Genomic DNA, 14,653 nt, shown 5'->3' with positions numbered 1-14,653 from the left:
GTATCCTGCGGCAAGTGTCTCAACCTCCTGATTCCCCAAAGCCTTTCCACTATCTACAAGGCACAAGCCAGGAGTGTGATGGAATACTCTCCACTTGTCTGGATGAGTGCAGCTCCAACAACACATAAGAAGGTCGAGACCATCCAGGACAAAACAGTCCACTTGATTGGCACCCCATCAACTACCTTAAACATTCACTCCCTCCACCACTGGCACACCGTGGCTGCAGTGTGTACCATCTACATGATGCACTCGCCAAGGCTTCGACAGAACCTCCCAAAACCGCGACCTCTACCGTGTAGAGGGACAAGGTCTGAGGCACATTTGTACTCCATCACCTGCAAGTTCCCCTCCAAGTTACACACCATCCTAACTTGGAAATAAATCTCAATTCCTTCATCGTCGCTAGGTAAAAATCTAGGAACTCCCTCCCTATCAGCACTGTGGGAGTACCTTCACCACATGGACTGCCGTTTCAAGAAGGCGGCTCACCACCACTTTCCCTCGGGTAATTGGAGATGGGCAACAATTGCTGGCTTTGCCAGCGACACCCACATCTCAAGAACAAATTTTTAAAAATCTCTTGCAAATACCTTGGCTATTAAATATTGACCAACTATTTGCGTGGGGATGTGCCACAGCCGAGCCTTCTCCCATCCTCAAATGACGTGGGCGTGAATGCACACAGCCAAGTTGTAGTGGCTATCTAGGGAAATCAGGGATAGTATTAAAGCCAAGGAAGTGGCATACAAATTGGCCAGAAATAGCAGCGAACCTGGGGACTGGGAGAAATTTAGAACTCAGCAGAGGAGGACAAAGGGTTTGATTAGGGCAGGGAAAATGGAGTACGAGAAGAAGCTTGCAGGGAACATTAAGGCGGATTGCAAAAGTTTCTATAGGTATGTAAAGAGAAAAAGGTTAGTAAAGACAAACGTAGGTCCCCTGCAGTCAGAATCAGGGGAAGTCATAACTGGGAACCAAGAAATGGCAGACCAATTGAACAAGTACTTTGGTTCAGTATTCACTAAGGAGGACACAAACAACCTTCCGGATATAAAAGGGGTCAGAGGGTCTAGTAAGGAGGAGGAACTGAGGGTAATCTTTTTAAGTTGGGAAATTGTGTTGGGGAAATTGATGGGATTGAAGGCCGATAAATCCCCAGGGCCTGATGGACTGCATCCCAGAGTACTTAAGGAGGTGGCCTTGGAAATAGCGGATGCATTGACAGTCATTTTCCAACATTCCATTGACTCTGGATCAGTTCCTATCGAGTGGAGGGTAGCCAATGTAACCCCACTTTTTAAAAAAGGAGGGAGAGAGAAAACAGGGAATTATAGACCGGTCAGCCTGACCTCAGTAGTGGGTAAAATGATGGAATCAATTATTAAGGATGTCATAGCAGCGCATTTGGAAAATGGTGACATGATAGGTCCATGTCAGCATGGATTTGTGAAAGGGAAATCATGCTTGACAAATCTTCTGGAATTTTTTGAGGATGTTTCCAGTAAAGTGGACAAAGGAGAACCAGTTGATGTGGTATATTTGGACTTTCAGAAGGCATTCGACAAGGTCCCACACAAGAGATTAATGTGCAAAGTTAAAGCACATGGGATTGGGGGTAGTGTGCTGATGTGGATTGAGAACTGGTTGTCAGATAGGAAGCAAAGAGTAGGAGTAAATGGGTACTTTTCAGAATGGCAGGCAGTGACTAGTGGGGTACCGCAAGGTTCTATGCTGGGGCCCCAGCTGTTTACATTGTACATTAATGATTTAGATGAGGGGATTAAATGTAGTATCTCCAAATTTGCGGATGACACTAAGTTGGGTGGCAGTGTGAGCTGCGAGGAGGATGCTATGAGGCTGCAGAGTAACTTGGATAGGTTAGGTGAGTGGGCAAATGCATGGCAGATGAAGTATAATGTGGATAAATGTGAGGTTATCCACTTTGGTGGTAAAAACAGAGAGACAGACTATTATCTGAATGGTGACAGATTAGGAAAAGGGAAGGTGCAACGAAACCTGGGTGTCATGGTACATCAGTCATTGAAGGTTGGCATGCAGGTACAGCAGGCGGTTAAGAAAGCAAATGGCATGTTGGCCTTCATAGCGAGGGGATTTGAGTACAGGGGCAGGGAGGTGTTGCTAAAGTTGTACAGGGCCTTGGTGAGGCCACACCTGGAGTATTGTGTACAGTTTTGGTCTCCTAACTTGAGGAAGGACATTCTTGCTATTGAGTGAGTGCAGCGAAGATTCACCAGACTGATTCCCGGGATGGTGGGACTGACCTATCAAGAAAGACTGGATCAACTGGGCTTGTATTCACTGGAGTTCAGAAGAACGAGAGGGGACCTCATAGAAACGTTTAAAATTCTGACGGGTTTAGACAGGTTAGATGCAGGAAGAATGTTCCCAATGTTGGGGAAGTCCAGAACCAGGGGTCACAGTCTAAGGATAAGGGGTAAGCCATTTAGGACCGAGATGAGGAGAAACTTCTTCACCCAGAGAGTGGTGAACCTGTGGAATTCTCTACCACAGAAAGTAGTTGAGGCCAATTCACTAAATATATTCAAAAGGGAGTTAGATGTAGTCCTTACTACTCGGGGGATCAAGGGGTATGGCGAGAAAGCAGGAAGCAGGGGTACTGAAGTTTCATGTTCAGCCATGAACTCATTGAATGGCGGTGCAGGCTAGAAGGGCTGAATGGCCTGCTCCTGCACCTATTTTTTCTATGTTTCTAACAAATGCAGCACAGACTAGAGATACAACTAATATACAATCTGGTCTGTGTGGTTCAGCATCACACTGTTCAATGAATTTACTGCCTACATGATCAGAGAGCTGAACATATATTTTTGACCATCTGGCTCGGGATGTCCTTGTGGAAATAAAGATCATATTTTTTTGGTTACCTTGATACAGTGGCAAAGTAACATTACAAAGCAGCTTCAACTGTGTTTCATGGGCTACAAAACAATACTCATTTATTTAAATTTGAAAACCATTACAAGTGTAGCAGTGTATGTCAAACCCAACCACAGGAAGTTATCATAACCCACTCTTGAATATGTCATTGTTGCAATATCTGGTCAATCTCACATGTAGAAATATTGACTGCATTTCATGGCTGGCCCTTACATACTCCCATGTGTAGAAACTTTTACTATTTCATAACAACACATACAATGCTTTGATGGGTAAAACTGCAATGTTTATAGACACTTAGCTCATTTTGTTAGTGATATCTTAATTTAAAATAAAGGAATGAACTCCAAAATGACAGGGATTATCTGCATTAGAATGTTGTTACATTATATACTTTGTTATTAAACTCAAGCGACTAGGGGGGGAAAGGTAGATATTTTACCTTCAATCAGTTCTCTTGCACAATCATTAACATTGTTTTGGGTTATAAGATACTGGTAGGAAACACTTTAATTTAGGCTTTTCCTTACTGACTGCAGAATCAACGAGATCCTCGTCTGAATGAAATTTTGTTCCCCTTCTATGAATCAAAAAGAGCAATGCAGATACTTGAGAGTTATGAGCCAGATGAAGAGCTGAGAAAGAAAGGTAAGCACTCTTGCGTCTCACCTTATCACATTAAAAGAGAGTTCAGGTGACTGGGATAAGTCTTCCTCAGACATTTTCTACAGTTTTTCCTGTTGTTTTATACCACTGAAATATTTTAAAATCATTGAGTCGTTTTGTTGACCCTGTTCCTGTTCTTTATAAGAGATACATACATCTAGGTGAGCTAGTAACTACTTGCGTGTTACTCCCCATGTACAGTACAAAAATGAGATCTGAACTTCTGCAAGAAAATGTTTTGTTAGTTAAGTTAATTATTTAAGACAGTGCTGTACTTCACTTTGAAGAGCCCATATTTCAAATTTGTTTCAGACTGCGAAAATCAGTTGGCCAGAATTTGCTGTCAAAGTAACAGTGAGGCTAACGGCGTTGTCATTATTTATGCGCAAATGGTACAGCAACTTCAGGCGAGAATCAGATGCGAGGCTGAATGTGGTTATCCAAATGTTACTGTCTGAATTGCGGCATTCCACTGTCAGCTTCCTGAAAGTGGCATCTCGCTGTCTGCTTCACCATTGAAATGCATTGATTGGCAGGAACGGTAGCATAGTGGTTATGTTGCTGGACTCGTAATCCAGAGCCTGCACTAATGATCCGGACACATGAGTTCATAATCCCACCACGACAGCTGTGGAATTTAAATACAGATAATTAAATAAATCTGGAATAAAAAGGTAGTATCAGTTACAGTGACCATGAAACTGCCGGATTGTCATTAAAAACCCATCTGGTTCACTAATGTCCTTTGGGGAAGGAAATCAGCCATCCTTACCTGGTCTGGCCTGAAGTGGGAAAGTGCTCCATTTTTAAATGCATATGTACTTCACCTTGACAAACACAAAAAATTCATCTAAAAGTGAGTTTGGTCTTGTAAGTAATTGGCAACTCTTACATCAGTAAGATCCTTAGCTCTATACTTAAATTGAAAGACAAATTTCTGCTGAAGTTCAGAAATGCTTCTCCTTCACAATACTGGGTTATTAGATTATTTTATAGTACATCGTGCTCGTGAATTGTACTAGGTTTCTACCACTTTTAAGTAATATGATTCCTACAAAACATTATTTAAGGAGCTGTGAAAATTCTTTGGTTACTTATTAACTGATGTCATGTATGTAACCACAATGTAACACCACTAGGTTACTGTATACACACAACCTAGATGCACACTTTGACCACAAGGGGTGAACTTGTGGGAGACACTCCTTACCTGATCTCCCAGGTATATAAAGGGAGGTCCCACGCAGAGTCATCACTTGTGGAGTGCTGGAATAAAGAGTTGAGGTCACAGAGTGACCTTGTCCCCAGAATGTGCCTCGTGTGGTTTTATGCTGTAGAGTAAGGACTTTACAACTATGCCGTAAAGTTCCTCCTTACTTAGTTAATGAATATTGAGTAATACCTGTTGTACCTCTTGGCACCAAATTTTGGATCAGCAAATTCCTGGCGAGCAGTTTCACAGTACAGCAAGCTTTTTTGATAGAAGTTGTATTTAATATTTAGTGGATCTATTGAATGGAAAAAAAAATCCAGCACTGTTATTTTATTGATTAATCAAGTGTCAGACATGCTATTGGGTACAGAATAGTGCTTGACATGTCCGTATTATGCATAGCATGTGGATTGGTTCAATTTTCATACTTACTAAAAAACAATCAATCAGTAAAACATTAACCATTCATAAATCCTTGCCTTTCTCAGTAAGTTCCCATTCATGCTTTGGGCGCAATCGACAAGCTAGGAGCAAATTGCACTTGCTTCATAGAAATTTACAGCACAGAATGAGGCCATTCAGCCTAATCCCATTTTCCAGTTCTTGGTTCGTAGCCTTGCAGTTTATGGCACTTCAAGTGCATATCCAAGCACTTTTTAAATGTGCTAAGGGTTTCTGCCTCTACCACCCTTTCAGGCAGACCCCCACCACCCTCTGGGTAAAAAAGGTCCTCTTCAATTCCCCTCAAATCCTTCTACCAATTACTTTAAATCTTTGTCCACTGGTTATTGACCCCTCTGCTAAGGGAAATAGGTCCTTCCTATCCAAACTATCTAGGCTCCTCATAATTCTATACACCTTAATTTAATCTCCCCTCAGCCTCCTCTGTTCCATAGAAAACAACCCCAGCCTATCCAATCTTTCCTCATAAATTCTCCAGGTCTGGCAGCATCCTCATGAATCTCCTCTGTACCCTCTCTAATGCAATCACACCTTTCCTGTAATGTGGTGACCAGAACTGCATGCAGTACTCTAGCTGTGGCCTAACTGGTGTTTCATACAGTTCAAGCATAACTCTCTGCTCTTACATTCTATGCCTTCGTAGCACCTTACCTGGTCTGTTACTTTCAGGGATCTGTGGACATGCGCTCCAAGGTCCCTCTGTTTCTCTACATTTCTCAGTATTCTACCATTTAATGTATATTCCCTTGCCTTGTTGGACTTCCCCAAATGCATTACCTCACACTTCTCCGAATTTAATTCCATTTGCCACTGATCTGCTCTCCTGACCAGTCCATTGATATCTTCCTGCAGTCTACAGCTTTCTTCCTCACTACCAACCACACGGACAGTTTTTTGAATTTGCGCTGTTTTTCCTAAGTGAAGTTATGGTTCAAGTTTTTTGCCCAAACTCATTTGGATAAAATCTCCCATGTATCAGCGCAATCTGCATTAAAAATATTCTTTGTATTAAAAATATTTGTTGATGCATTTAAGAGTTGTAACCTGGTGCAGTTTTATTAATATGGCTGAAAATGGGTTTATCACAAAAAAAAAGCATTTTTAATAAGGGTGTCTCATCCTCCGCCTGTGAGTAACCAGATTTAGAATCACTGAAAATACTTAAAAAAAAACTTTCCTAAGTTTTAGTGGTGCACACCAGTCAGTTTCTTAGCAAATTAAATATGTTTTAATATGTAAAACTTCAAAAACTTACTAGTGCCCCAGCACCAAAAGGAAAATAAGCTCAGTTTAGAGTGCCTCCTTGAATGGCTGAAACTCACCAAGCTCATTATTTCGATCTGGGGGTGGAGCCAGTTTTATGGGCAGGGCCGGCTTCCAGTACGGCATTTTTTAAACCAGCATTAAAGATTGCAGAAACTTGATTTACGCTTGATGTAACTTGCTTTTCAAATTCCACAATCTTTTGCATTGGTCTGACCGATTTCAACCGGATTACGCTGATAAAACTAGAAGAAACTCTACGCCAATATCTCTGTTTTAAAAAAAAAATTAGCTACTGTATTGACTCCCCACCTATTCCACTACATAGCCCTAAAAATTTATGACACGATAAACATGCTAAAAATTCAGCAGATCTTAAAAATAAAATTACAAACCCTTCCCAAACTCAACTTCCAATGTATCCAGCAACTTTTGCCGTTCCCTGGCCCACGCCTACCCCTCTCAAGGGCCTTGGGCCAGTCTTCTACTCTGCTCCTGGAATTTCAGTTCTTAAGCTGGACCTTGGCTCATGATGCCCACCGTCCAAAAATAGTCGCATCTATCGCTCTTGAAGTGTCCTGGCCTAACCGTCGAAATTCAGCACTTCGGAGTTTTTTTGGAGTGGGGCGGAAGTGGCCTCATCATGGGGGCGGAAGTCGAGTCGGGGCGGGGTAGCTGAGGCCGTCAATCATCAGCGCAGCTGGCGCGTCACAACGTCTCTCTCCATCAGTTAAAGGGGAGGACTGCTGCGAACTTTGCAGCCACTTTAGTGACAAACACTGGGCCACCAGGGAGGGTTTCGGCAGGGCCAGCGGCCTGGCACCCAAGAGGGAGTGCCAGACTGCCTGCTGGCGGTCCGGCCGAACCTGCGCCATAAAATAACATGGCGTCGCTGGCAGCGCCACCTCCGCTTTAAGAGCAGCTGCACCGCCAAACCACAATGGATGTAAGAGCTGTCAGTGGCACTGATCGGAGGTAGTGCCACTCCCGCGGGGCAATTCCGGGAAAGGGATCCCCGCCGGTCGGTAAGGGGTCAGCACATGCACGCCGCAGCGGGAAAACGGGCGGAGCGGTCCCCTACACCGCTCCAAAACTGGGCAAGGGCAATTTTTTAAATGCCGGCCCCTCCGCTGAGACTCGGCGGTCAATCCGCACCGACCTGTGGCCGCCACTTTCAGGTGGCAAGAGGCCTTATAGAAAGGGGCAATTTTGGCCCCTTTGTCTGTTTCCACACATGTGACCCAACAGCAAGGTGCTCCTTTTTATACCCCAGGGGCACATGCTATATGAAGTTTTCCCAGCCTGGAGGTGACCGGGATGCCTGATCCAAGTCACAGAAATCATGAAACGAAAAAAAAAAAACTAGTTACCATTTACGTACAGGCACATCACTGAGGTAATCGCACTTTAATGAGGAGCATTTAACAGCTGATTGAAACCGCTTGAAAACCTGACTTTGCCTGAAATCAGCAGAGCTTTTTAAATCGGTCAGTACTTATTGAACTCAAAATAGTTAGCGCAGTTAATACGTTTTTAAGCAGCACCTTTGTAATTGACTCCTTTGGTAATAACAAATGGTTAGCACTGCCAATATAGGTGATTGCCCGCAATAAGCGTGGACGTTGTCAATGGTGAGGATGGTATTCTGTAAAACATCATAATATTGCCACATGGTGAAATCTTAAAACTAGCTGCCACCTAGTGGATACAGAGTTAAATTGTCTATAAAAACCATAACCTTTATGGCACTCACCTCTAATTTCTAATCTCCTCTGATTGTCTGACCCCATACCCTCTCCATTCTAAAGACTACTTAATATTCATATCCATAATATTGCTCACCTCTGCCCCAACCTCAGCCATCTGCCTCTGAAGGTCTCATCCATGCCATTGTCACATCCAGACTCGACTGTTCCAATGCTTTCTTGGCTGGCTTCTGATGCTCCGCCCTCCGTAAACTTCAGCTCATCCGAAACTGCTGCTTGTCTCCCACACTGATGTACATTGGCTCTTGCTCCCCCCATGTCACAAGTTTAAACATTTACCCTTAATTGTAAATCCCCTTATGGTCTTGTCCCTACTTATCTCTGTAACTTCCTCCAGCCCCACAACTTCTAACCACTGAGCTATCCTTTCCTCTGATGTCTTGTGCATTCCCCTCTCCCTTTGTTCCCCCCCTCTTTGGGAGCTGTGCCTTCAGCTGCCTAAACCCCACAATCTGGAATGCCCTCCCTAAACCCCTCCACCTCCCTCTTCTCCTTTAAGCCCCTCCATCAGAACGGGGAGCGAGGAAGCAAGACAGAGATGTTTAGGAAACAAACACCAATGAATAAATAGACTTACTACTAGACAGCAAAGTGCTAATTGGGTTTCATATCTGTTAATGTTTCCTAAACCTTTACTAATGTTGACCAGGAACTTATCATTAAACATTGAACAACTTCACTGATTCACCGCAGTATCTAACATTGACATATCTGCTATCAGTGGTGGCTATGACAACTGTTCCTGTCAGGAAATCTGAAATAATAGAAGCAGCTTATATAATCAGAAGCGGCTTATATAATCAGCAATTCCCCTGCTGTGCACCTCTGGGGGGGGGGGGGGCGCTAACAGGACGCAAAAGTGTTTTCGCGGGCGGGGGTGGCAGAAATTGAGACTGCGGCAGGCGGGTCGCGAACAGGGCTGCACTTCGCTCGCCGGGCGAAATTTAAAGGTGAGGTCCGCGGTGCCATTTTGAGCTGCCCTCCGACTTACCAGTCCGACCTCGATGTCGACTTTCGTGGGGTCCGTGCTGCGATCATGCAGCCCAGCACTCCGTTTCGGTGCCAGCCTCCGATCACGGTACCCTGCCTAGTGTAGGCCCCTGAAAACCCTGCCGAGCTCGCTGCCTGCCCTCCCCTTTAATGGAAGGGGAAGGCCCTGGGAACACGTCAGAGCTATGCGGAGAAGCTGCGTAGCACTCCAACTTTTGCCCGGGTAGCGTCCCCGAGTCCGCCCCGACGGGAAGTACAGCACCGGGCACGGTCACCCGTCTCGTGAGGGTTACCGCCCCCAAACGGAGCCCTCCTCAATTTTGCCCCCTTTATCTTTTATCTTTACCTTTATCTTCTTTTCTGGGAAAAGGGTATGATAAATTTCATCTTGATCAAAATGGATGAGAATATGACAACAGCACCATGTGGCTTACTGGTTTGATATAAAAGAATAAAGGAATTTGAATTGCATTATGCACAATATAAAAAATTAACACTGGTATATTTGGAATAAGGGGCCTGACAACAACAGCCTATATTTATATAGTGCCCTTAACACAGATGCTGAGTCTGGAAGGACGAGGAGGGGGTGACCAAGAGTTTAGATTGTCGGATATAATTAAAGGAGAGAGGATTAGGGAGGTTTAGAGAGGGAGTAGGAAAGAGTAGGACTGAGCTAGCTGAAAGTTCTGCTACCAGTGGTGGGGTGCAGGAATGGACAAAAGGGCAGGGTCAGAGGAATGGAATGTTCAGGAGGTGATCTAGGATTGAAGGAGCTTGCAGAGATAGAATGGGGTAAGGCATGGAGGGATCTGTGAACAAGGAGAAGAATTTTAAATGTAATGCTCTGTTGGACCAGGAGCCAGATTAAATCAAGAGAAGAGTGATGGGTGAGCAGGATGTAATGCAGAACTGGATATAGGCGGCTCTGTTTTGGACAAGTTGGAATTTATAGACGGTGAAAGAGGGGAGGCCAGCAAGACCATTTAGAGTCTCGAGCCGTCGAGGGCATGTATGATAGTCTCAGTGGAGGAAGGTCTAATCTAGGGGCATAGGAGAGCAATGTTGCATCGATGGAAGAAATAAGCCGTGTGGTGATGGATTGGATATGGGGATTAAAGACCAACTCAATGGTCAAACAGGACACTGAGATTAAAGATTGTCTGGTACGACTTGAAAGATTGGTTAGGCGGTGGATGGAATCAATAGCAAGAGAGTGCAGTTTGTAGCAGGTGCTAAAGACAATGGAGTATATTGTGACCTGTTGGCAGACAGACAACACAGAGGCCATCAAAGATTCAAGAGATGTTGTGGAGAGATAGAGCTGAGTATCATCAGCGTACATGTGAACGCTGACTCCATGCCTTTGGATGATGGTGCCGAGGAGTATGTAAATAAAAGGTGCGTTACAGAGATTGATGGACAGTGAGATGGCAATAGTAGAGAAGTTGGGGGAGGTGACCAAAGGCATGATCAAAGTTGTAAGGTTTTTGAGGAGATTTTTGAAAGCAAGAAAAGAGATAGTCAGGTTCAGAGATTTCAGAAGATAATAACAGCATTCAGGAATATGGTGGATGAAGACTTTTCCCACCAATGATGGAAGAGAAGTTGGGGAGACATACATTGGACCAAAGTCGAAAGTGCAAGCTGTAGGGCTAGGTAAGGTTGCAGAGATGGACAAGAGGAGATTTTAACTGGGTGTGGGTTTTGAGTGGGCGGGGTGTGCTGGGCGAGAGTCATACCCGCTTGACATCATCAGTTTGAAGCCCGGGCTATTATAACTACCGGGCCTCATTTGTATCATGTCGGCCGGATGGCTGCTCAAAACGGGCAGAAAGAAGCAGCTGGCTGGCTTCAGGCAGGTCAACATTGTGGGATCCAGAGGCTGCTGCTGGCACAAAGGTAAGTCACGGGAGGGAAATCGGGCCATCTCACAGGTGGGAAGGGGGAAGCCCGGGGCAGTAGATGCCCAGACTGTACTTGTGGGACCCAGGGAAGCACTCCAGCTTCTCCTGGCCTCACAAAGGAAAGTTTTTGACTTAGCTTAGAAGGCCTTCCCTTCCTTTCTGTCTTGGGTGCTTTGCTCAATAGGCCATTAAAATGCCTTTGGTACCTATTGATTGGCATGTATCCCATCACTGTGGAATGGTGAGCCAGCGGAGATTGGTGAGGACTGAGGTGATGGGTGCATGGTACTTTACGATGGATAGGTTTTGGGCACAGAGTTCTGGTTGAATTGAATTATGATAAGTTCAATAACACCTTCTGTACAGAAAGCATGTGGCATCAAAAGAAGAGGCTTCAAATAGTTGTAATCATCTGTGATAAATGAAACCTAACTCTGTTGTAACTAAACAGTTTCCTGTTGACAAATACTAGTTCGCCCATCACCAAAACAAATTGCTCTCCTTTCAAGTAGTGGTTCTTCATGTGTAAAGCATACAACTTATCCAGTTTGCAGCATGCATTCACCCACTGGGGTAGAAATTCACCATGGTCTGCTTTCAGGCACTGCTTGAACTGGGAGGCCGGTGGCTTATTAGAAATCTGGCCTTGGACCTCATTGTAATAATAGGTGTAAACTGCGTGCTGTGCCTCCAGAGTAGCATGCTTGGGTAAGTCACGGGGAGGGAAGGAGAACGGGAAATGTTGGAGGCTTGAAAGATAAGTGAATTTGCCTGGTTTTGGGGGAGGGGGAGTGGGTGGGGTAGGGGTGAAGGCATGCGTGGGCAGTAGTCCATGGCTTTCCCCCTGGAATTTAAAAGGCAGCAGCAAGTGAATGGAATCCCGGTGCACATGCTTTCTGCTCCACATTTTGCCTTCCCACACCGGGCGGACTTCAAGTATTCCACCTTCTCTGGCCCCAGGAATTCCTGGGCCCTAGCTCCTATTAAAGCCATTCAGTCTTCGGACAGCAAGAGTCAGGAATGTCAGTGTATTGCCATCAATGCCACTGCTAGCCTCCTCTGAGGATATCATCGATCATAAGCTACTGTAACCCAACCCCACAGAATCTATAGCGGCCAGATTATCGAAACTTATAAGATTATGAGGGGGCTCGACAAGGTGGGTGCAGAGAGGATGTTTCCGCTGATGGGGGAGACTAGAACTAGAGGGCATGATTTTAGAATAAGGGGTCACCCTTTTAAAACAGATGAGAAATTTCTTCTCTCAGAGGGTTGTAAATTTGTGGAAATCGCTGCCTCAGAGAGCTGTGGAAGCTGAGACATTGAATAAATTTAAGACAGAAATATAAATGATAAGGGGTTATGGGGAGCGGGCGGGGAAGTGGTGCTCAGTCTGTGATCAGATCAGCCATGAGCTTATTGAATGGCGGAGCAGGCTCAAGTGGCCGTATGGCCTACTTCTGTTCTTATTTCTTATGTTCTTATATGACACTCACTGCACCTTAACACAATTGTAGCACATTGCATTATTCCTACTGGTCCACCAGACGCACCAGTAATTAGCAATTGCAGATTTTACCCAATAAAAATAACCGTTGTCACCACTATTAGAGTTATGACACCTACTGTTCACATGCATGCGGGATAGTTTGCATGTTGCGTGCCAACATTATTACTTTCATGTAGGTACTCAGCAAACAGCATTACTCACAATATAATTGTATATAAGTCTTTTGAGGATAATATTTTAGAAATAACAAATCGTGAACTTGAATAGATCCAAATATGTCTGTTGGGTGGAGGGAGCTGGCCCTTGGCTCATATTATTTGTAGCTATCCTTTCTTAACCAGTCCACTCAAAGCATGATATTGAACGCACATGAATGCACCAAAGTGAGTTGTAATGATAACTTCCAAACTTACATGGCAGTGTTTTAAACTTAATTGCACTGCTACTAATGGAGTACCTATTTTTGCATTGTGGTGTGTGAGATTGCTCATTGCGTCGACATGATAATGAATGTTGAATTATGCTTTTTGTGTCACATCGTTTCCATCAGTTATTTCTGTTGAGGCGAGAGTAACATTTTCAGTAGAGAATCACAGCGTTGCGCTTTAATCAGTTCTGGTTGGTTAGACAGACCTAATTAGGAATGCTGTATTAAAGTACAAGATGGCATTGACACAGATTTCTGAATCGGGTGCTCTAATTTGAATTAAAACTATCCATTTTGTTTTACAGCTGATATGTCGTGTGACGGGTTCTGCAGGTATCTGATGTCAGATGAAAATGCTCCCGTCTTCCTTGACCGTTTGGAGCTGTATCAAGAAATGGACCAACCTTTGTCCCATTACTTTATCAGTTCCTCTCATAATACCTATCTCATAGGCAGGCAGTTTGGAGGCAAATCCTCGGTCGAGATGTACAGACAAGTCCTTTTATCTGGCTGCAGGTTTGTCATATCGTGCTCAGAAAATATTAAAAGGATAAGGTATCTCTGTATTAGCTTTTAAGAGAAAGGTAAAAGAAAAAGTAATGCAGCATACATCTGTAATTCTTCAGCTGCCCCCCCCCTTGCTCCACTGCCCCCAGAATCCCGATGATCCGAGTGTTGGCAGGACTTTCGGGGGACAGGCCACAGCGTCAGATTTTTCTGTGCAACCCTGCATTTTGGATCTTAGCTACCATTGCTACTGGGAAATTGGGATAACCCTTCTACCTCATTTAAATGATATCATCTGGCCTGCCACCTTCTACCATTTTCCTCAACCCCTCCTCAGAATGCCCTGCAAATCCTGGGGTAGCATTAAAAAGGTGAAGACCCAGCAATTCAGTTCCCAGAACTCAAAGGCCAAGAAAGTCAGCCCTCATAGGTCCATCTGGTCTGCCTACCTGCTGTCCTAGAGGTTGCATCTGTTTCTCTTGCAATTTTACCTTGAAGAGTTCGACGCTATTTGCCCTTATTATCTCTCTTGTTGAGTTATTTTCCAAAAATTGACCATTCTTAGTAATGTTTCCGATATCCCCCTACTTCTTCTTAATCCACCTCTTCTCAGCTTATACTTGAGTTTCCTAATTCTTCTGTCTCATATGAACTCAAGTAGCTCTGACTGATCCTTTACAATCAAAGCCGTATTCATTTGAAAACTTCAATCATATCTCCCCTTAGCCTTCTCTCCAACGAGAAGAGTCCCAGTGCTTTGAGCCTATTTTCCTTACATTTCATGCTCTTGTCCCCTTATCATTTTGTTTATTTAGCTCAGCCAAATAAGTGAAAAACCTATTGCTGAAGCGATTCATAATGTTGGTCTCCATCATCTTAAGACAGGTATGGAGGAACTATTAACTTACTGCAAAAAATTAAGTTGATTTTCTCTCCTGCATGACTTAATTTGATAAGAGACCAAAATTATGAAAAGGTTATCTGGCTGAACTAAGTGAGTCAAAATATAAGTCACCTTTT

At 44.1% G+C, this 14,653-nt stretch overlaps 1 protein-coding gene across 1 annotated transcript in view; it reads left to right on the top strand.

Annotated features, from left to right (window-relative positions):
• plcb4a (phospholipase C, beta 4a) overlaps nucleotides 1-14,653 on the top strand; it is a 600,847-nt gene that overhangs the window by 389,742 nt on the left and 196,452 nt on the right. The window contains exons 12-13 of the mRNA XM_070889861.1: nucleotides 3,462-3,570; nucleotides 13,432-13,642. Of these exons, the coding sequence (XP_070745962.1) occupies nucleotides 3,462-3,570; nucleotides 13,432-13,642 (320 nt within the window). The remainder of the gene's footprint in view (nucleotides 1-3,461; nucleotides 3,571-13,431; nucleotides 13,643-14,653) is intronic.

Source organism: Pristiophorus japonicus, chromosome 9, assembly GCF_044704955.1.
Source record: "Pristiophorus japonicus isolate sPriJap1 chromosome 9, sPriJap1.hap1, whole genome shotgun sequence".
NCBI classification, from domain to species: domain Eukaryota; kingdom Metazoa; phylum Chordata; class Chondrichthyes; family Pristiophoridae; genus Pristiophorus; species Pristiophorus japonicus.
This window is presented reverse-complemented; position numbering and strand designations above follow the sequence as displayed.